At 35.2% G+C, this 24,205-nt stretch overlaps 1 protein-coding gene across 1 annotated transcript; it reads right to left on the reverse strand.

Moving 5' to 3' along the window:
* Positions 1-329: 329 nt before the first annotated feature.
* On the reverse strand, positions 330-23,831 carry LOC106136717 (protein RCC2 homolog). The gene is made up of 12 exons (XM_060953549.1): positions 23,754-23,831; positions 22,969-23,159; positions 22,046-22,192; positions 20,908-20,983; positions 15,710-15,841; positions 14,456-14,555; positions 14,090-14,193; positions 13,098-13,264; positions 12,143-12,323; positions 11,431-11,508; positions 10,819-10,919; positions 330-10,396 (listed from the first exon to the last, which is right to left on the reverse strand). Exons 2-12 carry the CDS (start codon positions 23,149-23,151, stop codon positions 10,226-10,228), a joined length of 1,440 nt encoding a protein of 479 aa, XP_060809532.1. The 5' UTR covers positions 23,152-23,159; positions 23,754-23,831; the 3' UTR covers positions 330-10,225.
* Between the last annotated feature and the right edge of the window lie 374 nt (positions 23,832-24,205).

Here is a 24,205-nt window from a genome sequence, read left to right on the forward strand (position 1 = left end):
GAGAGATCCTATCCTAAGATGGAATTAAGACAAATAGTGACAGATTGCTAGATGTTGCTGAATAGTCTCTAAGTTCCTTAGCATATCCCTTAGTCGTCTTTTACGACATCCAAAAAAAATCTTATTTATTTAATGTTAATATCAATAAAAATACAATCCCTTGTTATATGAGTATGCAAGTACAAATTAACTTATTCAGCAAAGCATTTATTCAACAAAGCATTAATAAAGTGCATTTTAGTTTTACAAAATTGAGTGTTATTTAGGAAATAAAACACACACATTAAATTGAAAAGAAAAAGTTTATTTAATAAAAAAATGACAAACGTAGTCGTTGGCAGGGATCATTTTTATTATGACATTATCAGTGTCCCTTTTAGCCGAAGAGATTGGAGTCCTCTGATACTTGCTACACTTACATACTAGGTGGCTGGACGTGGAATCGTTATCAGTCAGACGAAGCCACCGCAGGGAATGTATACTTAAATCTAGCTGAATAATTCACTTTCATTTAAGGATCTGGCCCAAAGACATATTCTTACAAAGCGAGAAAAAGAAAAACTAAAGATTCTTCAAAAAAATTTAGGTACGATTGCGAAATTTCGGCCCATCATCACAACTGAAAGTGAATTTCAAATTTCATCATTACACGATGCCGCCAATTGATATACACATTGATGATATCATTTTGGTGGGCTACATTTCCAAGTACATACATGTTTAAGCCAATGTAAATTATGTATTATAAGCGTATTAACTAAAGCTATTTACCCATTGGCAACAATCGAGACACGTGTTGAGGTTCAACAGGCCAATTCACTATCGTCGATGTCATCTTTTGATAGTTCAAAATATTAAATAGAATATGTATATATTCTTTTTTAATTAAAAATAAAATTGGTACTGGTCAGCATTATAAAAAAATTTTTTTTTCATTAAAAAAAAATGTTTGGTCGGAATATAAAACTGCCATTATATTCCTTTTCAACTTAAAAATAATGGGGTTTATTGAGAAATATAACAAGAGCGTTTGAATACTCTTTTGGTACTTTTTTTAATATTTCTTACGGTGAGGGCTCTTTTTCCAGAGTGGTGAGGATGCAACCAGGACTAAAAGCAGGTGGAAGAAGAGCAGAAATATAAAAACGGGTAATAATATTCTCGATTACAGTTCACATAATAATAACCTTTCAGTTTGCGTAATAAATTTAGTATTATGTAAACTAGCATCGCATCTCAAAGTTGCCAAATGAATAATTGATCAACTTAAAAAATACTAAGTCCATAAAATTATACATGATGATTTACCATATCGCAGTCAGCAAGCGGACATGATTAAATAATTAACGTAACACATGCATTTGTAATTATTACAATGGGAAATGAAATGTATATATCTATAAAAAAAAACTATTTGCTAAAATTGTATAGAAATACATCGCACCAACTTAGCCAAATTAGTATCTTTATCATAATAACTAATTAGATTACTAATTACTGAAGTCTAAATTACATATATATGCTCGCTTGAACAGTGTGATACAGTTTAATATTTAAAAAAAGCAAGCGAGAGAGATAAAAAATAGTGATAAAATGTTATCATTAACTAAGACTTAACTAAAATTATTACACCCTGTTACTTTTCCACCACAGAGGCCGGAACGCCGCACTGGCCGAGCGCTCTTTGCTCTGTGCCCAAAATATTGAGCTCAGCACCAAAAAAGCTAAACATTTTACATTATTACTAAAGATTCAGTTTCAATGGTAGACGACTGGAAACAATTGGAAAAAATATGAAGTAAATTAAACGTTAAGAAAATAAAAAGCATTTTGTACACAATTCTGGGCTCCTCATTGATGGCCACAATAAGAATTAAAATCGTTTAAATTTTATTAAAAATACACCACTAGGTTTTACATAATAAGAAAAACCATTCATTTTTCGTAATAAATTTAACATTATCTAAACTAGCATAGCGTGTCCTTAAAATAATCATGAATAATTGAACTAACTTAAATTACACTAAGTACACAAACTTATACATAATGATTAACCATATAATTAAAATTACACATGCATTTGTAATTATTATAATGGAAAACTAAAAGTAATGTATTTATCTATAAAAAAAAATCTATTTGCTAAAATCGTATACTAATACATCGAACCACGCTAAGGTACGATAAGGACGATTTAGATTAATTTTACGACATAATTAAGTACTTATATCATAATAATTAATTACATTACTAATTAATCTATAACGTTTTAAAGTTGCTAAGCTCACCTCGCTTAAACAGAGTGTAATAATTTAATGTATCATTTAAAAAATACAACAAACGTACTTGTAAAAAAGTTTATCCTTAACTAAATCTCAACTACCTCTTTACTTAAATTGTTATGAGGGGCTCAGCACCAACAAAGCTAAATTAAGATTTCACATAATTCCCATTTAATCGGTTTAAGGGAATAAATGATTGAAAACATATTAAGGTATCGTCTTAATTTGTACACGACAATGTACGGTGTGTAAATTAACCGATTTCATATTATACATACACAAAATAAAAACACTTTTTTGTACACGATTTTTAAATTTTCACATTGAACGTTCTTCAAACATACACCGCTGGGTTGGTATCACATTTACATTTATCAGTCGATTTTGGCCCTTGGAATTTCTTAATCCTCCGTTTCTCCTTAACAATGCTTTTCTTACTTGCACTAACTCAATCTTAAATTCTTGTTTTTTTTTTAAATTACACCCGATATTTGACCTCACAAAAATTCTCTCTAAAATAATAATTTATTTTTTCACATTTCCTACCAGATATGTTTAGCAAAACTATCCATTCTTCTGTAGTCTATGTACGGTAGTATTAATAAACTTTTAATTAAAAATGTTCTTCAACTTTATAACACTTTGTGCAACTAGGCGATATATATCATTTGGGCGTACAAAGTTAAATTTTAAAGTCATTAATTCGACAAACTATTATATACTAATAAGTTACAAATAATCCTGAGGATGCACGCCCTAATGACCTAACAAACCTACCTATAACTGTCCCCGAGCCACCTACACATATAGATGTAAAAAATATTCAGTTATAGGTAGATCTGTTAAGGGATCTTTTGAAAATGACATCAGCATACAAGCGAGTCACTCGTTAGGATAATGAAATATTTATTACAAAATAGAAAAAAAAAATTATTATATATATATATATCATATATATCAATGTCGTGAACTATTCCAAAATGAATTCAGTTCACTTAAATAATCCACCCGAACGATATGATATGACCTAGGTACACAAATGGACTTTGAAGAAATCTGTGACACAAAAAGTACAATTTTGGATGATTTACATTGGTGGGTTAATTCGGGTTCTACCTCTTACGGTGAGGGAAAACATCGCAAGGCAAAACTGCCATTCAGGCAACTGGATGTTTGTAACCATGGATCCAATATGGGTTATGTTTACCTGCCAAGGTTGCGAAGTTCAGATAGGAGTCGCTTCGTGTAAAAACCTGACTCGTCCTATCCAGGAAACATGGTCAAAGGCATAAGATTTCGTGTTAGGTAATTATAGAGGTACCTACTACAGTACATACAAATTCTTATACTAAATTAGTGGTGACTTGCGCTTAACTTCAATATATTGAGCGAGCGAGCGAGCGAACTTTTAGATTGCAGATACGATATGAACTGATAAGTAAATTTTTATATGAGACTTTTGATTTTATACGAGACTTTTGACAAACATAATTTGGCCGTGTGGGAACGGTGATTTTCAACTCGGCTACGTAGATATTTAGATTGAATGAATGTATGTATCGTTCATATGAGAAAGATTCATGTGGAAATCTTAAAAAGTATATTTTTGTGATATTTTTGCATATTTTAACTGGCAACATTTGGTTGTCTGTCAAAATGGCAGATTGAAAAGATGTGGGATTTATTTGAAATCGATCAACATCGATTTCAAATATTTTCGTCACTGCGCGTACGTCGCGAGAGGCGCAGGACGAGCGCATGCGCAGGTCCGCCTTCGGGCTGCAAACGCAACACTCGCCCAACTTGAGGCGACAGGAGTCCCTCTATTCTCACGGATTTCCGATAAACCAGCAATAAGCTTTTAAAACAGTCCGCTTTTTTCCCGAAACCGAGTAGGGAATCAGTACAACTAACTAATAATTCCTAGTCTGTTTTAACTTTTTGGAGAATCGTCTAGAAATTTAAAAAGAAAATTAAAAATATATTCACCGAGTGCAGGCTTCCATGCTTATCTGTAGCTGAGAAAATACGTAATGTGCGTTTGTAGTTTGAAAAAATCTGTCATGGGAAAGGCTAATGAACTAGGCATTCTCCGCTTAGGAGATGGGCTAGTAACCTGCCACTATCTGAATCTCAAATTCATTGTCAAACTATTAAGCTGAACGTATTGTCAGCTGTGTATAAGTACCAGGAACATGTGTACCACACATATCACGCTGATACATATCATATATATAATATATAATGTGATTAATTATAAATATATTATATTAATCTAGGTGTCGTAGAAATTTTATATGCCATTCCTAGGTCAATAATGGGGGGGGTGGGACGTATCCTACCCCTACCTCAACCTTCCGGTTATACGAGCCGAATCATGTTGACCCGTCTTGACTCGCTACTAAATAACTTTACTTTAGTATTGTAAATAAATATTTACGGGACATAATACACAGACTGAGTTAAAGCGTTTCTGCAGATAAACACGACTGTATTGACTCGCTACTAAATATCTTAAGTATTGCAAATAAATATATACGGGACAGATTACACAGATTTGAGTTAAAGCGTTTCTGCAGATAAACACGACAGGCTCAACAATGTGAACCCGCGACTTCTGGTGTTATTATATTAGTAATGTAACGATTTTTGACGTTGCTCTGATACGCTGATAAATCGCATTTGGTCCAATTAGATCTTAACACCGCCATCGGTCAACCGCGATCAATCCGGGTCGCGATTGGTCAAAAACGGCCATTATTTATTTACGCCTTAAACTCGAGCGGCTCGCTTAAGTTGTGGCTAAGCTAACGTACCTTACTAAAACCGAAGATTTGGTTTGGTTTTATCGTATTCGGCTCGGGAACAAAGTATTAGGTAGGATATCTTGCGACCATAACATCAGCGAGTCAAGTTTAAGATCAAAATTAATAAGGGCCCCTTTTAAACCAATCCCGAAATTGGACTAATCGCGAATGATTAGTAGCAACTCGTCATTTTCGCATTTGGTCATTTTCGCAACTAGCCATGCAAAACTGAACAATTATATTTCTATCATTTCACAACTTTCTTCATCATGGGATACAATTGGCTCACTAAAATTCGAAATGACACGTGTGATTTTATCACGTGTCGAAGTACAAAACGACGAACAGATTCGTGTGAAATCTAGCCACACAAGGAGAAAATGTCTTCGAATGCAAAAATATTTTATCTGTCATTGGTGTTTTTGTCTTGTCTTATGCGAGGTGTAATGTCCTGTTTTATTAAAATAAATATAAAACGATGCGTGTTATTGTTAAATAAGACAAAAAGACCAATGATGAATAAAATATTATATGATTTGATTGCAGACCCAGTTTCCCTTCCAAATTGTTCACAGTCTAATTTTCATTCAAATTTATTCACCGGTTCGGACATCAAGACGCGACGCAACATGTGACATTCATAATGTCAGTGGGCCAATTTAGCCCACAAAAAAAAATTGTTAAATGAGAAAAATGTAATAGCTCGTTAATTCATGACGAACTGCGAACATGACGATATGCGACAATGCGAAGTTGCGCATGCGTGGCGTGATTGCGTTTTACAAAGAGTTGCTATTCTCATCCATCGCGACGAAGTAATTCCTTAAACATTGGACCAAACTCGCCTATGTGTTTCAGCTAACTCATTGGATATTAAATGTTTTTTTACGAAAGTCGTTACTTTATTAAGTTGTGTAAGATCCATCTTGTGGTTACATCGAGTCACGCGGAAACTTGTGACTATTCCGCGTGACTCTTACAACAACTGCACATTGAGAGCACAAGAATTTGAACCTGGCTAGTTTTCGCTTTGTTTTAAACTAGATAGTTGTTGCTTTTTTGGAAACCTGAATAGTTTTCCGTGGTCGGTGTGACCTTGCTTGGTTTATTCTGAACTTGGGCAGTTATTGCCGACGACATTATTAACATGAGTGCAATTTTATCTATGTTAATAATATATTTTTTATTCACATAAAACATGGTTACATCAGGTGTTACAAAATAAAAAAAAAGTTCACATGTTTTTCCATATTTATATCCTTCATTTTCAAAAGTACTTTTGAATTTATAAATTTGATTTTAAAAACTAAGTTTAAAGAGAACGAGCGATTGCTAGTTGTCTGTTTCATATGTTTATGGCTGTATAAAACCTAGCTAGCATACACAACGTTTGTCTCCGCTACCTGACCAGAATGGAAGCTTGCTCTAGATGAATGTGCCTGTATTCCCTTAGTCGCCTCTTACGACATCCACGGGAAAGAGATGGAGTGGTCCTATTCTTTTAAAAAGTGCCGGAAACCACACGGCACTCGTAAATTTGCTGATTAACTAGTTCATACATACTACACACTCAAATGACGCCCATTACTCGGATTACATATTGGCTTCGCACCAGTTTTCAGTAAAGATTCGTTATATCAGACACATACAGCCTTGGCCAAATGTCTTAGGCACAAGCAACAAAAACTATACCAATTAGGAAATTAATTATAATTTGTAATTTGAAAAGTAAATAAATAAATAAAAATAATTAAATAAATAATAAATAAATATTAGAGTGGAACTAAAAAGGAAACTTTCTTAATTATACAAAAACTACTAGAATTGACTCATCTCAAAGTGAGATTCATCAGACTACACCACATTAGCCCAAGCATGTCATAAGCCAATAAAGCCCATTCTAGGCACTTCTGACAGCCAAGGCTTCTTCCTGGCTTTGCACCCTTTTAGGCCTGCTTCCCCGAGTCTTCTTCTGTCGGTTCGCGAACTAATTGACTCTCCGATTTCATCTGACAAGGCAGCAGCAAGCTCGGATGAAGTTTTTTTCCTATTTTTCAGTGACTCTCGAATCAATTTTCTATCTTCGCGTTCCGTAGTCACACGTTTTCAGCCTGCTCGTGGTTTGTCGTCGTGGGTACCGGTCTCGGTAAACCGTTTGATGGCAGACTGTACAGCGCAACGTGAACATTTCACCAACTTGGCGATTTCTTTCTGGGATCCCCCTTGTTCGTGTAAAAGTTCAATTTTCACTCGATTTCCAATAGTAATTTTACTATTTTGGGCATTTAAGAATTAATATGATGTCAATTTGTCGCTCAACAGAAATGATAGCTTGTTTACTAGTTGAAGTCTAGAACACAACTGGTCATATAATGACTGATGAGATTACAAGAAACCGAAATCTTTTGTTTTTGGTGACCAGGGTTTTTTATGACCACAAAATATGCCGCCTACTGTGCCAGGTAACGTTTTATAACCCTGACAATACATTAAAGATAAGTATTTTATTAATTGTTTCAATAGTAAACATGCATTGTGTAAATTTATGAGGTGTCTAAGACTTTTGGCCAAGACTGTATAATCTTATCTAAATAGTATCATCCTATTGACATGACCAAACCATCTAAGCATTCCCTTTTGTAAATATAATTTGTGGTTTTCAAATTACTTAGCAGATTGGATTAGCAACATGTTACGCGTGCGCAACTCGTCATCACGATTTATAACGTTAATGGAATATAGCGTTTGTAGAAATGAGAGAAATACAATAGCATAGTTTCGCATGATGGGTTGCGAAAATGACGCGTTGTAAGAATGACGAATTGCGAATTTGTCGAGTTTGCGTTTATGACTTGTTGCTACTAATCCATCTTGTGACTATTATTGTATTAAAATACTTATTATTAGTCACGCATTTAAAATTAGTCTTTTTTAAAAGCCCTACATTTTTACTACATAACCAATGAAGCAAGCGCATGTCACCTTTCAAAATATTTAAATTGAGATAAAAAAAAATTGAGAAGAACAATTAAAATGATCATTATGACACACAGGTTTTTCAAACATCTCAAAGTGTTATGTCTTTTATAATATTTTTTTAATTTTATTATCTATGCTGAGCCAAGAAAAGATTCTAGTTTCAGGAACACCCTGCACTATAAAATGAAACTGTGCATAATAATACAACTACCCTGCGTTAAAATAATGGAGTCTTAATGATTTAAATTACCGCTTCTATTGATCATAAAATTATTTTTCGCCTTGTACAGTCTCAGTCATACTATTGTTTTTTTTATAAAGTTCAAATCCGATTATATACATGAACGCCATATAAGCAGTAAGGCAAAGTAAGCTTATTTTTAATTTTCTCATGATATTGCAGTTCTGTTTAGAGGCGAAAATAATGATATTAGTATCAGTCTTTTGCATCATTTATTTTGATTCGTGTTTAAATCAATTTTTACTTTAATCTGGTAATATTTATCTACTCTACATTATCCTGTTATAGTTTTTCACTGGTTCAAGTCTTGCTTTAGTGAGCGTTATTCTTATAGCTTTTTAATATGGTTTGAGACCGTGTATAATTAATTTTTATGTAAAAAAACAATGTCTTGTCAATGCATTGTCCGTTTGTTCATGTCGTGATCCACTCCGTTAATAAATAATAATTTATGCGAGATAAATTACACAGATTGGGCTACTCCCAATGTAAGTGCCTGACTTGTTTCGTGGGTAGAGATCGGATAATCGGATGCATATTTACCTAAACTAATATTTTGGCTAAGAAAGTATGGAGGCGGCTTCTTGCTTACGGGATTCGAATTATTTTGAATCCCGGAAATTTTATTAAACAAGAAATTGAAACTTATTGTATATTAGGTATGATAAACACCTTTATAAACATAAGTGATGGATGATCATATTATTAAAAAATTACCTACCTACCGGGAGATTTCAGAATTATATCGCGTCATTTTTTTACAGAAGTACGTTCCATACTAACCCAACACCCCAACTTTAGGTAAATATGCATCCGAATATCCGATCTCTGGTCATGGGATACTAAACCCGAATATACTTTATAACAAAGACATACATATATCAATTAAACATACAAGACACAGATTAATCAGAATAAGTATGTTTTCACATCACGCCCTGGCCAGTATTTTACATACATATCTGTAAAAATGTATTTATATTTTAAAAATATATAATATAGAGAATAATAAAAGGTATGGGGACACATATTCTCTGCCTATCTCATTCGTTGATAAATTGTAATTTCTTACAATCACAGCATTTTCAGATTGAAGTCTTAATTCACTCTGCAAAAGTGTATAACAAATAAAAAAAAAAAACTAAATCTAATATTTTAAATTAAACTAAAACTTAAACATAACATCGTTATGTTAGCTTAAAAATAAAATTATATTAATACACTGATAAATTAGTGTCCGAATTGACACACAAATGTGACACCATACAAATTGGTCTATGAGAATGTCGTGTCACAAAATAAATGTTACTATCATGTACATAGTTTTAAAGCTGATTTTAAACAATGTTTAGGTGGACTAGTCACCAGTACTGACCACACTTATATTTATACTGAATTCTACGATTGACGCACTACTGTTTCATTTACATACATACATATGGTCACGTCTATGTCCCTAGCGGGGTAGACAGAGCCAACAGTCTTGAAAAGACTGAATGGCCACGTTCAGCTATTTGGCTCTTTCATTTTCCGTTCGTTTTTGAGTGCTGTAGTCACATTCTGCGTTAATATAATAAGCGTTTCGTGAAAAAAAAAGTATTTAATCGTAAGTTCACATTGATCTTTCATCATTGTGACAATTTATTGTTTCGTTTAAAACTAAACTAAATCAAATTTTAAAATGCGTCCTTAACATTTATCTTCAATCATTATTACAATTTTCAAATCCCACTATCAATATCAAATCGATTGTCGCGAGACATCGCATCGGCAAGTTGGTAGTAGACGTTTTATATATAATTTTATATATATATATATATATATATGTATAATTTAAATAAACGATCCGTTATATGACGAGGTACAAATTATTCTATGATAATAATCAAACACGAATCATTTGAAAACTTACTGATCTAAGGGTTGAAGGTGGGGATTGTGGTCAGCTTCTGCTTAACCTCCTCCGAGGAGTCGTCGCAGAGCAGCAGGGTGTGTGAGAAACCCATGGTCACCTGGGTTATGTTCAGGCCGTCCATACGGCTCACCTCTTTGGGGCGGGCGGTGGATTTGTTAATTTCACCCGTTCCCTGAAAGATTGAATTGAACAAATAAGTGATATCATTCATATTTGCCTACTTTTTTTTTCTACTAAGCAAATGATGAGAACGTGATTATATAAAAGAACGAACGATTAGGTTGGCAAAATGGATGTTGGAATGGTCAAAAGTACCCGAAACCGCCGAGCTTGCATGAAGAGAGTTATGAATGGGGATGAAGCGAAGGAAGTATGCAGAGATCGTGGCAAGTGGAAAGAGGTAGTCTCTGCCTACTCCTCCGGGAAAGAGGCGTGATTTTATGTGGGTATGTATTAGGTTGGCCTCAAAGTAAAAACGACATTTATATCACACGTCACTTTTTTTTACGTGTGGAAAGACCTACGCCTACCTGATATACTTATTTTATGAGATAAAATATTTATAGTGTAAAAGTAAAAATTAAATATTATTACCAGTTCTCCATAGGTCGGCGAGACACCCCAGGCTATCAGCGAGTCGTCTGCAGCTATTACAATGGACGTGTAACTAGTTCCCACACTGCGTATGTTCCAGCCTGGGTGACACAATATATATATATATATATATATATAATTAAATACAGGATAATTAGATATATTAAAATATCCCTTGCGGGTCAGACAGAGCCATTAATCTAGAAAAGACTTAAGCCACGTTCAGCTGTTTGGTTTAATAATAAAATTCAAATGTACATATTTATATATAGCAAATAGCTGAACGTGGCGTATCAGTCTTTTCAAGACTGTTGGCTCTGTCTACGCCGTAAGGGATATAGACGTGACTATATGAATACATATAGTCACGTCTATATCCCTTGCGGATTAGACAGAGCCAACAATCTAGAAAAAAACTCTTAAGCCACGTTCGGCTGTTTGGTTTAATAATAAAATTCAAATGTACATATTTATATGTTTACTAAATAAAATATTTGTCTTTATTTATCTTAAAGCCCAATAGCTGAACGTGGCGTATCAGTCTTTTCAAGACTGTTGGCTCTGTCTACACCACAAGGGATATAGACGTGATTATGTATGAAATATACATACCAGTGAGGTCTTGCACTGGTTTCGGATACATGTTCGCCTCCCCTGTCCTCTTCGTCTGACCAAACATGAAAAGGGCTCCTGTAACAATATATGTAATTACATATCACTACATCGTATAAAGATATACAAGTCTGTCCCTATGTATGTATGTGTGTATGCTTAGATCTTTAGAACTACACAAATAACTTCAATGCAGTTCTTTTAATAGATATAAACCTAATGTTTTTTTAATGTAGACAATGTGCATTCGTCCACGATTTAAATTTAAGAGATCTATATTTGTATATTGACGTCCGATGAAAATGCTGCAGTGTATTTTGTTCCGGCGCTTCTTCTACACATGCGCGGTAGTAGTTCTAATTACATTTAAGTGATGTGACGTCAATTAGTGATACTTACCATGTATTCAATTTTGAAAATAAATAATTTTTTTTTTACGAGACAAATTACACAGATTGAGTTAGCCTCGAAGTAAGTTCGAGACTTGTGTTACGAGATACTAACTCAGCGATACTATATTTTATAATAAATACTTATATAAATAAACATCCAAGACCCGGGCCAATCAGAGAAAGTTCTTTCCTCATCATGCCCTGGCCGGGATTCGAACCCGGGACCTCCGGTGTCACAGACAGTGCGTACTACCCTGCTGCGCCACAGAGGCCGTCAACATAAATCTATTCTATTTAATCATTACCCAGAAATGACTCACCAAGTTCGTTGACGGCGAGACTGTAAGTTGCCCCGCAATGCACCGAGCGCACACCGCGAGACTGAGAGTCAAAGTACTTGATGAGGCGAGGCACAGACTCGTCCTTCTGTTCGGCGTGACCGAGGCGGCCGAAACCGCCGAAACCCCAGCTGTAAGCGCGCTTCTTCGAATCTATGGCGACCTGTAGGTAAAAAAAAAAAAATATATTACGACATCCATCAATGTCCAAGCATCAAAATTCACACGCATCAGCTTAATGAGCTGCTAGTGTGTTTAAAGTGTATAATAATAATCCATGGGAGAGAGATGGATCGGTCCTATAGTTAGATACATAAAACATTTTATCTATACTAGCTGTGCCCGCGATTTCGTCCGCGTGGAATATGTTGTTTCGGGCATCATTGAAGCCCTCAAGACGTAAATAATTTTCCCCGATTTTTTTCACATTTTCCATTATTTCTTTGCTCCTAATAGTTGCAGCGTGATGTTGTATAGCTAAAAGCCTTCCTCGATAAATGATCTATTCAATACAAAAAGATTTTTATTAATTCGAACCTGTAGTTCCTGAGATAAGCGCGTTCAAATAAAATTCAATAAAAACACGTTTTTGCACAAGTTCAAATCCCACCTCTAGTCATGTACCAATCATTATTTTTTGAGTTATGAACATTAGTTTGAATACTAACCGATGCTCTTACGGCGAGGGAAAATATCGTGAGGAAACCTGCACATTCAAGCAACTGTATGTGTAACCATATGATCCAATACGGGTCAGGTACCCCTGCAAAGGTTGCGGAGGTCAGACGGGAGTCGCTTCATGCAAAAACCTGGGAGTCGCTTCATGCAAAAACCTGACTCCCCCAATCCAGGATCCACGGTCAAAGGCACACCCCGGGCTCCTCTCCAGAGCGGTGAGGATGCAACCGGGACTTAAGCCAGGAGGCATAAGACTTACCGTATGATTGTTCCCGCACGAGAAATCCACAATATCAACATCTTTCACGGGGGCCACGTGGCCGTCTTTGGACTTCTCGAAAAACAGAGCTATATGCTTAGGGACCAGCTCGAAGTGGTAAGACAGCTTCGTCGAGGTCACAAAGTATTTGCCGTCAGTGTTGTGGCCTGAAATTAGAATTAAAACCGACCAATGTTATTATTATTTGTAATAGAATTCCGAAGTTAGTTTGCTTGGAAGTTAGTGCCGTGTGGTTCCTGGCACCAATACAGAAAAAAAAAAGAATAGGACCACTTGCATCTCGTTCCCGTGAATCTCGTTAAAAGCGACTAAGGGATAGGCTTATAAACTTGGTATTATTTAAGGCGATGGGCTAGCATCCTGTCACTATTTAAATCTAAATTCTATCATTAAGCCAAACAGCTGAACGTGGCCTATGAGTCTTTTCAAGACTGTTGGCTCTGTCTACCCCGCGTTATCCACATAACCAATCTATTGCAATTAAGATATATATAATTTAGAGTCTGGAGAAGAACATAGGGTACTTTTGATCCCGGTAAAAACTTTGGTTTCCGTGGGATTTGCGAAAATCCTGTATTCTTTCATACTTAATCATAATTAATGGTGTAGGTGGCGCTAAAAAACATCTAAATTCGCGCGTGTAGTTGACGCTAAATTCGCGCGGGCAAAGCTGTTGGTTATATAGTTTTTCATGGCAATATCTTCCAAATGCACAAGTCATGGACAATTACAAAATACAACAAAATATGACAAAATGACATATTTCTATTAAAAATAAAAAAAGATTTTTAAATAAAAGTACTTATTGAAGTTTTTTGGTAGTAATAACTTCTTCCCTATTATTAGATATTATAAACATGCAGTGAAGTTTACATCTTTTTTATTCAAGGATTGATTATGCCAAAACATTCAGTGACATTATACATATATACATTATAAACTCCTTTCTAGTATCAGCACACAATACTTACCCAGTTGTCCATACTCCGGCAGACCAAAAGAGTGGAGTGCACCATTGCAGTCCAGAATCATGGAGAACTCCGCACCGCAACCCACTTTCACGATGGGGGCGCCACTGTAGAATAAAACGTACATATGTACAATATATAAATAGTCACGTCTTTATCCATTACGGGGTAGACAGAGCCCACAATCTCGAAAATCAAGACCCAACCCGGGACCTCCGGTGTCACAGACAAGCGTATTTACCGCTGCGGCACAGAGGTCGTCGAGATGGTGGACCACTCCAATCTATTCTATTCTTTTTTTTGTACTGGTTCCGGGAACCACACGGCACACAGTATATATATAAATAAATAAAGGTTCATCATCATCACCTGTAACGGATGCGGGTCGGCTTTAGAATCTGTGCGGTGGTGTTGCCTACGCCACATTGGCCGCTTTTGTTGTCACCGCATGCATACACTGTGCCGGTGTCTGAAAAATAAATTAACAATGTTAATTTAATCAAATTACAAATTTTTATTAATCACTAGCTAGCAATCACTAGCTGTTCCCGTAACTTCTACCGCGTCGAATAGCTATTTTGGGCGTTATTGAATAGCTTCAATGATGAATAATATTCCCCGTTTTTAATAATGTCTTCATAACTATTCAAATTACAAATTTTTATCAATCACTAGCTGTTGCCGTAACTTCTACCGCGTGGAATAGTTATTTTGGGCGTTATTGAAGAGCTTCAATGATGAATAATATTCCCCGTTTGTAATAATGTCTTCATAACTATTCAAATTACAATTTTTTATCAATCACTAGCGTTTCCGTAACTTCTACCGCGTCGAATAGCTATTTTGGGCGTCATTGAAGAGCTTCAATGATGAATAATATTCCCCGTTTTTAATAATGTCTTCATAACTATTCAAATTACAATTTTTTTATCAAACACTAGCTGTTCCCGTAACTTCTAGGTACATCGTCATTGAAGGGCTTCAATGATGAATAATTTTCCCCGTTTTTTTTTTCTTCACATTTTTCATTATTTTTTTTTTCCTTATAGTTGCAGCGTGATGTTATAATAGCCTAAAGCCTTCCTTGATGAGTACAATACAATACAATACAATACAAATTATCTTTATTGCCCATAAAAAATACATATGTAGAAGAAACATACATTATGAACATGTTGAGCAAAGGCGGATGAGTAGACCATTTGGTCTACTCGTATTCAACGCAAAAAGAATTTTTCAATTAGAACGAGTTCTTTCTGAGATAAGCGCGTTCAAACAAACAAACTCTTCAGTTTTATAATATTAGTATAGATTATGGGACATTTGAAAGGTCATTTGATAATTGTCATACCTTTCGGTTTCACAACATCCTAAGTTTACTGCCGCTTCCAAAGCGTCAGTGCAGAAGAAGCGTAGCGGTAACAAAACGCACTGTAGCGTTTTCTTCAATAACGTCAAATTCACAATTATCCAAACACTGGAGACACCAGGATGCGCCTTTACAACCACGATCATGGATTGTCTGAGTCAGATATTTACACGAAGCGACTCCCATCCGACCTCCGCCCAACCTTTGCATTGAAACCTAATATTAAATCTCCAAAAGTAGCAATGTACTCGTACCTGTGACAAAAAGAGTATGGTGCCTCCCGACTGCCGCGTGGATGATGTTCAGCCCTTTCAGAGCTGGAACAAGTTCCGGTACGTTCCTGGTCACGGTGTCTCCGAAGCCCAGCTGTCCACAGGTGTTGCGGCCTGATAAAAATATTGTCAAATTGAGAACCTCCTTCTTTATTCAATCGGTAATTTTTTTTTATGTACATACATCTCTTCCGTTACAAAGTTACGGACTGAAATCCGACACACGGCCCAAACCGCTGGGTCTAGGAACTTGTTTAATCTTATATATAAAACTAGAGACCCGCCCCGGCTTCGCACGGGTGCAAAATTATAAATGTTATTATACATAAAAACCTTCCTCTTGAATCACTACCTGTTACAAAAAACCGCATCAAAATCCGTTGCTTAATTTTGAAGATTTAAGCATACAGACAAACAGACTAAAATAGCGACTTTGTTTTATACTATGTAGTGATTCACGTGTCACAATGTTCGTACCCGTTCTCCTCCGAAACGGCTTGACCGATTCTCATGAAATTTTGTGAGGCAACTAAGGGATAGCCTTATAAACTTGTGAATTATATTTTAGGCGATGTGCTAGCAACCTGTCATTATTTAAATCTTAATTCTATCATAGCTGAACGTGGCTTACCAGTCTCTTCAAGACTGTTGCGTCTTGTCTACCCCGCAAGGGATATAGAACTAACTCCACCCAACTCGCAAATATCGCCATTTTGTTTTCCTTTGAAACCTTAGTTGTTCCCATTATTTATGTTGCATTAATGGTGAATTTAATATGAATATGAAAAACATTGCATGGTTTCCACATAAACTTTTTTAACTTTTTAAGCAAAAGCAAAAAAATAAATAACAATTGTCATGCGCACGAGTTAACGATGCGAATGCATGTCGAAATATTTCAATAAATGAGGGTACTTAACAAAAAAAAAACGGCCTACTTATTTAAAATCAGAATGTGGGTAGATTATAAGAATAACTGAATGTGAAAAGGGTAATTCTGAAGTTCGATAATTTAAAAACCTTTTAATAAAAATACATTTATCCTGATCTTCTATGGACTACTTAATAAAAGAAACCAAAATTGTAAGTTTTATTTCAAAGCAAATACGTTGCCGATACATACATATAACTACGTCTATATCCCTTGCGGGGTAGACAGAGCCAATAGTGAAATAAAAATACAACTTAAAACATAAAATAAATTTCGCAATGCAAATTTAGCATTAACTCACATGTATATTTTACCTAAGCACAGATTAGCGGAAACTTTCGTCCGTGACTTCAGTCGCGCTATGTGAAATAAAATTCAAGCAGGTAGATATAGCGATTTAATTTTAAGCGTAAAAAAAAATAATTAAATCGGTATTAATATTAACTCTAAGTTTAAAAGTATATTCCTGATATTTCTGCATAAACGGAAATAACGAGATTTTTCGCCAGTAGGTCCGCGGGCGTACATTAGGTATTAGTTAGTTTGTAAAGAAAGAAAGACTAAAGCTACCGGGCCGACTTTGACGAAATCTACGGCACAAAGATGCAATTTTTTTTTTCAGAGAGTTCCCACGGGAGGGAATCTCCGCGAAAATGCTAGAAAATCATTTAAAAATAGAACATAATAAATTTATCTCGTCTCGTGTCTGGTAGGGTATTAAATAATTACTTTTTTTTTGACATTGTTAACGGCCAGTATTAAAATGTTTTAGATTATAAATAAGCGTATTATGTATATTATTTTACTGCCTTGTGGGAAAGCCGTATATTTTTTCTTTGTTAAATATCGAGGTAATTTTCAAAAGAATTTACACGTATTTAAAATAAATTGAGGGTAAGATTAAGATTTATAAGTAAATTACGTGTTACGTATTTAACGGTAATTTTTTTTAATGGGATAATTATAATTTAAGAATTAGGGCAACCTGCAATAAATTGTACTTGTTCTAAAATCAACCACAAATTTCTTGCCAGACGTACATAGGATGCAAATTTTTACAATAAATTCAAATTTTGCGTCTGCAATTGAAATAATTATTAATGGGGATCTAATATAAACATAATAAATATCTAATTATATTTAAATCGAGGACAGTTTAAAACACTCTTAGATACGACCAAATATGGTCATGCGAATTGAGAAAAAGCTGGTGGAAGACTATTAATGCTTCCAATGAAATATTAAGTTCAAATTGAACTTACCTTGGAACACTATGGCAGGATGAGACGAGCAAAGCCATATTTGTAATAATTGTAAGACAAATAACTTTCAGTTTAAGCTTTTGTATCCGTAATATGCGCAGGATTCTATGTGATCTACGCGCGTGGGCGGTTAAGTAGCGAATAAATGAAATTTGCGCGGTGGAGGTGGTATATATACGCGCGTTTCAAACGTGTCATTCGATAACTGTTAAATTCGAAATTTGAATTTTAAACTAAACTGAAATTACGAAAATTAACGTTCGTAAATAAAGCACGCGTCGTCGCGTCGCAGCGATGACGGTCACTCACTGACCTCTATATGTTTTCTAGACTTCATATTGGCGATGTAAAAATCACCGCGCCGCGTGATTTCCGGCACCAATAAAAAATAAGAATAGGACAACGCCATCTCGTTCCCCTGGATGTCGTTAAATGCGACTAAGGGATAGGCTTATAAACTTGGGATTCTTCTCATTGGCGATGGGCTTGCAACCTGTCACTACTTGAATCTCAATTCTATCAATAAACCAAACAGCAGAACGTGGCCTATAAGTCTTTTCAAGACTGTTGGCTCTGTCTTCCCCGCATTGGATATAGACGTGATTATATTGTATGTATGTGTTTTAGCGATGATAGCGGCGAGTTTGTGGAACGAATAGTAGTGATGCGTATTAGGATTGTGACGTCTGTAGATAGGATCACAATATCGATAAAAATAATGTAGTACCTATATTTCTGCATATGTTAAAAATATGACCATATTTTTACATCACCATTAAGAGGATTATAGATTAACAAAACAAAGATTATTCATCTTAAAAACAATCGACTTGAATAGGTTTCTTATATAAAATATGACATCCCTAGTCAAAACAATACGGCGGCCATTTGTGTGTCTATTGTCATTTTGTGAAGAACATTAAGTCCAGCGTATTAGTATTATCACGTCAGTGTTGCAAAAATCTCCAACCTATAGCAAGAATACCTATTGAGGGTATATTCACAATATTTTGTTCTGATTTATAATTTACCGCAGTTTTGCCTGCGAGAATTTAGCCACGCCATACACGGATGTCGTAAAAGGCGACTAAGGTATAGGCTTATAAACTTCGGATTCTTCTTTTAGGCTATGGGCTAGCAACGTGTCACTATTTGAATCTCAATTATATCATTAAGCCAAAAAGCTGAATGTATCCTATCAGTCTTTTTAAGAGAGTTGGCTGTCTACCCCGCCAGGGTTATAAACGTGAATATATGTATGTATGTACATATTCATTAGATCCCTTACCAAAAACAGCCTTTAGTGTAATTTAGATTTCGCTAGTGCAATTTTAGGAATCTTTAGAATTCCATGCTACGAATTAAAACAATTTTATTACAGCTCAGAATGTATCAAACCCATTGCATAGTTTTTATTTTTTTTTGTTCTAATTTTGAATTTTAAATCTGTTTGTCAAATTTCAGCAAGTGTAGGAGTGACTACCATCTGATTCATGTGCCAGAAGAGCCCTTACAGGGTAGACAGAGCTTGGTTGGGCTTTAAGCTTGAAAAACGTGTAGGGTTCAATTCATTCTGGTAAAGTACAACAGATTCAGTTCAAGTCGCAGGCAACAGCTAGTATACATATAATAAATTTTTAACAATTTCGATTTTTAAAAACATAAAAAAAAATAGAAACAATCGCACTATAGCTACAGAGCTTCTTAGATTCCATTAGAAAGACTTCGTTTTTATAAGAAAGTATAATATTTATTATTTTATCACATCACAACAACACATCCGTGTGGCTCCCGGCACCAATACAAAAAAGAATAGGACCACTCCATCTCTTTCCCATGGATGTCGTAAAAGCGACTAAGGGATAGGCTAACAAACTTGGGGTTCATTTTAGGCGATGGGCTAGTCCCTATTTGAATCTCAATTCTATCATTAAGCCAAATAGCTGAACGTGGCCATTCTGTCTTTACAAGACTGTTGGCTCTGTCTACCCCGCAAGGGATATAGACGTGACCATATGTATGTCTATGTTTATTTATCACATGATATACCTACTTACAACAATAAAAGAAACGGTAAGGTTAAAATGAGTGATGCGCAGAATGGCACCTAGGCCAAGTACCAATGACTCTTTCCAAACTTATGTACATTAGTTTGAATACTAACCGATGCTATTACGATGAGGAAAAAAATCGTGAGATAACCTGCATATTCAGGCCAATTCGAGTAAGGTAAGGTTTACCTTCAAAGGTTCGTGTAAAATCCTAACTCACCCAATCCGTCGCCTACAAGAGGATTCTAAAGTGCTGTGAACCACAAGGTAACTTGATTGCAAGATTAACAAAAAAAATTAAATACAAAAAGATGAAAAGAAAGTACATATTTCTATCAAAAGGCTAATTAAAAGTATCACTATACCTATCTCAATTCCATCATGCTTTTTAGCTAAATGTGGCCTTTGAATCCTTTAGTCTTTTTCTACCTAGGATTAAGAGATTTTGCGACAACAAATTCTTCAGAGAACAGAACTAAAATCTAGCAGAGTTACCTATTCTCTTTATAAAATCATGTTGATAAACATGTTCACCAAATAATAATAAATAACATTTGTTTCATTCAACATTTCATCACGATCCATCCAATTCACATTTATATACATACATACATACGTACATAATTACATACATACATAAAGTCACGTCTATATGCCTTACGGGGTAGACAGAGCCAACAGTCTTGAAAAGACTGAATGAATTGGCCACATTCAGCTGCTCGGCATAATGATGGAATTGAGATCCAAATAGTGACAGGTTGCTAGCCCATCGCCTAAAAAAGGATCGCAATATTATAAGCCTATCCCTTAGTCGCCTTTTACGACATTCATGGGAAAGAGATGAAGTGGTCCTATTCTTTTTTGTATTGGTGCCAGGAACCACACGGCACTCACGTTTATATCTAAGAAACGATACAGGATAATTGTAAAACTTACCGAACGTATAAGCTTCCCCTTCTTCTGAAACCAGCACCGAGTGACCTGCAGAGCATCCGCTTACTATGAGGCGGTACTGACATGAAACAAAAAATATTTTTTATTATTTCTCCTAAATAGTAGAAATATTGAAGGCTTAAATTTGATAGATTTAGATCTAATAACATCAAACAAATATACAAAGTTACATCAACATAACTTGAAGTTATGATAATATACTTATGAATCTACTAAAATCATAAATGTGCCGTGTGATTCCCACCAGTACAATACAACACCACCAATACAAAAAAGAATAGGACCACTACATCTCTCTCCCATGGATGTCGTAAAAGGCGATGGGCTAGCAACCTGTCACTATTTGGATTTTAATTCTATCAATAAGCCAAGTAGCTGAACGTGGCTATTCAGTCTTTTCGAGACTGTTGGCTCTGTCTACCCCGCAAGGGATATAGACGTGACCGTATCTACCTATGTATGTAAAATCATAAATAAATAAATTGTTTGAGGTAACACTCTCATTAATTTTATGGTAGAAATTCTGATTTTATTGTGCTATGGCCAGCAACTTCCTTTGCTGTTAAAGTTCACTGACAATCTACTAACTCTTTGACTTCTTCCACTTTTTTCATAATTAAAATTATATGATTTATGTTCTTCCACAAGGTCAACTTTAACTATGGACCAAATTTAATCAAAATCGGTTCAGTGGTATAGGCGTGAAAGTGCAACAGACTGACAGAGTTACCTTCACATTTATAAGAAGGGATGAAAAAATAAAATGGAGTGAGCCAGCTGCTTCTCTGACCACCAGTTAGTTTATACTATAAATCTTTGCATTTAAACACTGCATTCTAGTTGTGTGACTGTGTTGGCTCTGTCTACCCTGTCAGGGAAAAAGACATGCGTATGTGTAAATCATGAGATTAACGTATGGTCGAAAAATATTCGCACGCAACATTGAAGATGTCTTAAGAGTATCTGAAACTGACGAGCGTGCATTAAGAGCTGATATGAAAAGAGATTAGGCGAAAGAAATGTGTAAGGAAAGTGGCAAGCAGAATGATGTAGTCTCTGCCTACCACACTGGGAATGAGGGTTGATTGTATGCATGCACATTGTATGTGCAAATACTCACTCTGCGATCTGTGAACTTATGAAAGGTGTAAAGGTTGGGGTGCGTTCGTTTGGCTGGATTGTTCTCGCGTTTGGCCACCAGATCCCAGGAGACGAGACCGGCAATCATTAAAACCCCAGGGGTCTTGTAAAATGTCTTCAGCAACTCCTGAAATAATGATAGAAAGATGATAGGCATTGGCTTCTAAATCTTAGTTTTTTAGGATCCCTACTTAACTCAATTCTTGATTCAATTACAGTAGTTCCTTAGATTAACACGTTCAAACAAACTCTTCAGCTTTATAATATTACTATAGATTAACCATGTCTTCTGACAAAGTAAAAAAAGAAGAGAAGTTTAGATTATTCAACAAATAGAAACAATTATGAGAAAAAGAGAAGCCCAAAGAATTAAACCAAATAGTTAAGTGAAACATTATATTGGGTTGTCATTGGTATAATAAGTATTCATACATTTATATTGTGAGATAGAGGCACATATGAACAGATGAGAGAGTAAAGAAGTCATGTACTCATAGCAATGCATTCTCTCTTCCACATTTTTTTTCTAAGTTTGGATAATTGTAAATCCAAGCTTAGAAAAGAAATGTGGAGAGAGCGGATAAATTGGAAGTAGCACTTATTTTTATTTAATTTGTTTGCCAATGTTGTGAAATCAAAAGATATGAGAATTATTTAGTTATGTTAAAGCCCCATAATAATGAATAAAAATTTTTAATTTGAATTTTTAGGTATCTATGTGAAATTATTTAAAAGACATCAATTTAAGAGACTAGCTTTTACCCAGAGCTTGCATGGTTATTCCTAGAATCAAATCCATTTTAACACATCTAATAAAAAAAAGTCTAACACAAGTTCTGAAAAAAATATTTACCTAAACCACTTGAATAGTTATTGAATTAATTATAAACAAAAATTAAGTACCTCTGGTAATTTAATGGTGGGCTCGTCTCCGAGGGGGGAAGGCGTCCGGGGTGCCTCCTGCTGCTGTTCAGATACCACTGAGTCATTGCTGTCCTCGTCTTCCGAGACTGGCTTGCGAGGCTTCCTGATCTTCGTGGGACGACCCGACGCAGGCGCCGCGCGTTTCCGTCCATTATTTGACATCTTTAACCCTATATAACAGAATTATCAATATATTTATACCTGTTATTTGTATTGTTTTCATTTAGTAGTGAAGTACACAAATAAGACTCGTAGCTCTGACACAAAAAGGTTAACAACTATTTGTGAGAAGAGCTATCAGAGGCTGATATTAAGAAAATTTTTTGATGCAATCAATTTCAGTATGCCTAACCAATATTAGGGTATTGCGATGCAATGCGGCTGAACTAGGATAATACGACGTCAAATAGGTTGAATATTATTCGGACATTCGCTAGTATTGTATTAATACCCCGAGAGAGCTACAATGGCAATCGGATGTAACACTGTATGTACGCCAATGAAAAAATACATATTATTTACGTACCGTTTAAAAAATCGTTAGCAAGACAACATATTATTCTCTTATTTTAATCACATTATGATCAGCCATCACCATTTATTTTAAACGTTACACTTTTTCGCGATTCTACAGCAATTATTACGGTAAAAGACCGACACGTGTATATTAACGGCTAATAGTTTGTTTATGCATATTGTAAACATCACAAAATACACACTGAGAATTAACATGTTATGTTTAATTTAAATAAGTAAGTACTTACCAATATTACCAAGAAAGAAAACGAAAATAAATTATTCAAGCACGAAACTATCTGTAGCTTGCTCTTTGACGAATGACAAAAGGGATGCCGCGAAAAAAAAAACATTTTTTTCTCATTGTTACAAAATATTGCCATAAAATGATACATTTTAATAGAGCGCGGTAGTATTCTGTATTTTATTTTATTGAATTTATGTTGGTACTACTGACGATTTGACGTATTTTGTTTTGTGACAAATTCGGTTAGCTTTTAATAGTATTCTTTGGTTGGCAGCGAGGTTCGCTCGCTGCATATTATATTGGCAGTACCGCATGAGACCTCAAGAATAATGTTGTCGTGGCGTACCTACCTATTAATCTGTGGACGCCCAAAACTTGGCGGGAAAACTTGAAGCCATTTTTTATTATTTTAAGTGCATGGTGTGTTGTGTCTATCTCGTAATTACTGAATTT

Source organism: Amyelois transitella, chromosome Z (genome assembly GCF_032362555.1).
Source record: "Amyelois transitella isolate CPQ chromosome Z, ilAmyTran1.1, whole genome shotgun sequence".
Lineage (NCBI taxonomy): Eukaryota > Metazoa > Arthropoda > Insecta > Lepidoptera > Pyralidae > Amyelois > Amyelois transitella.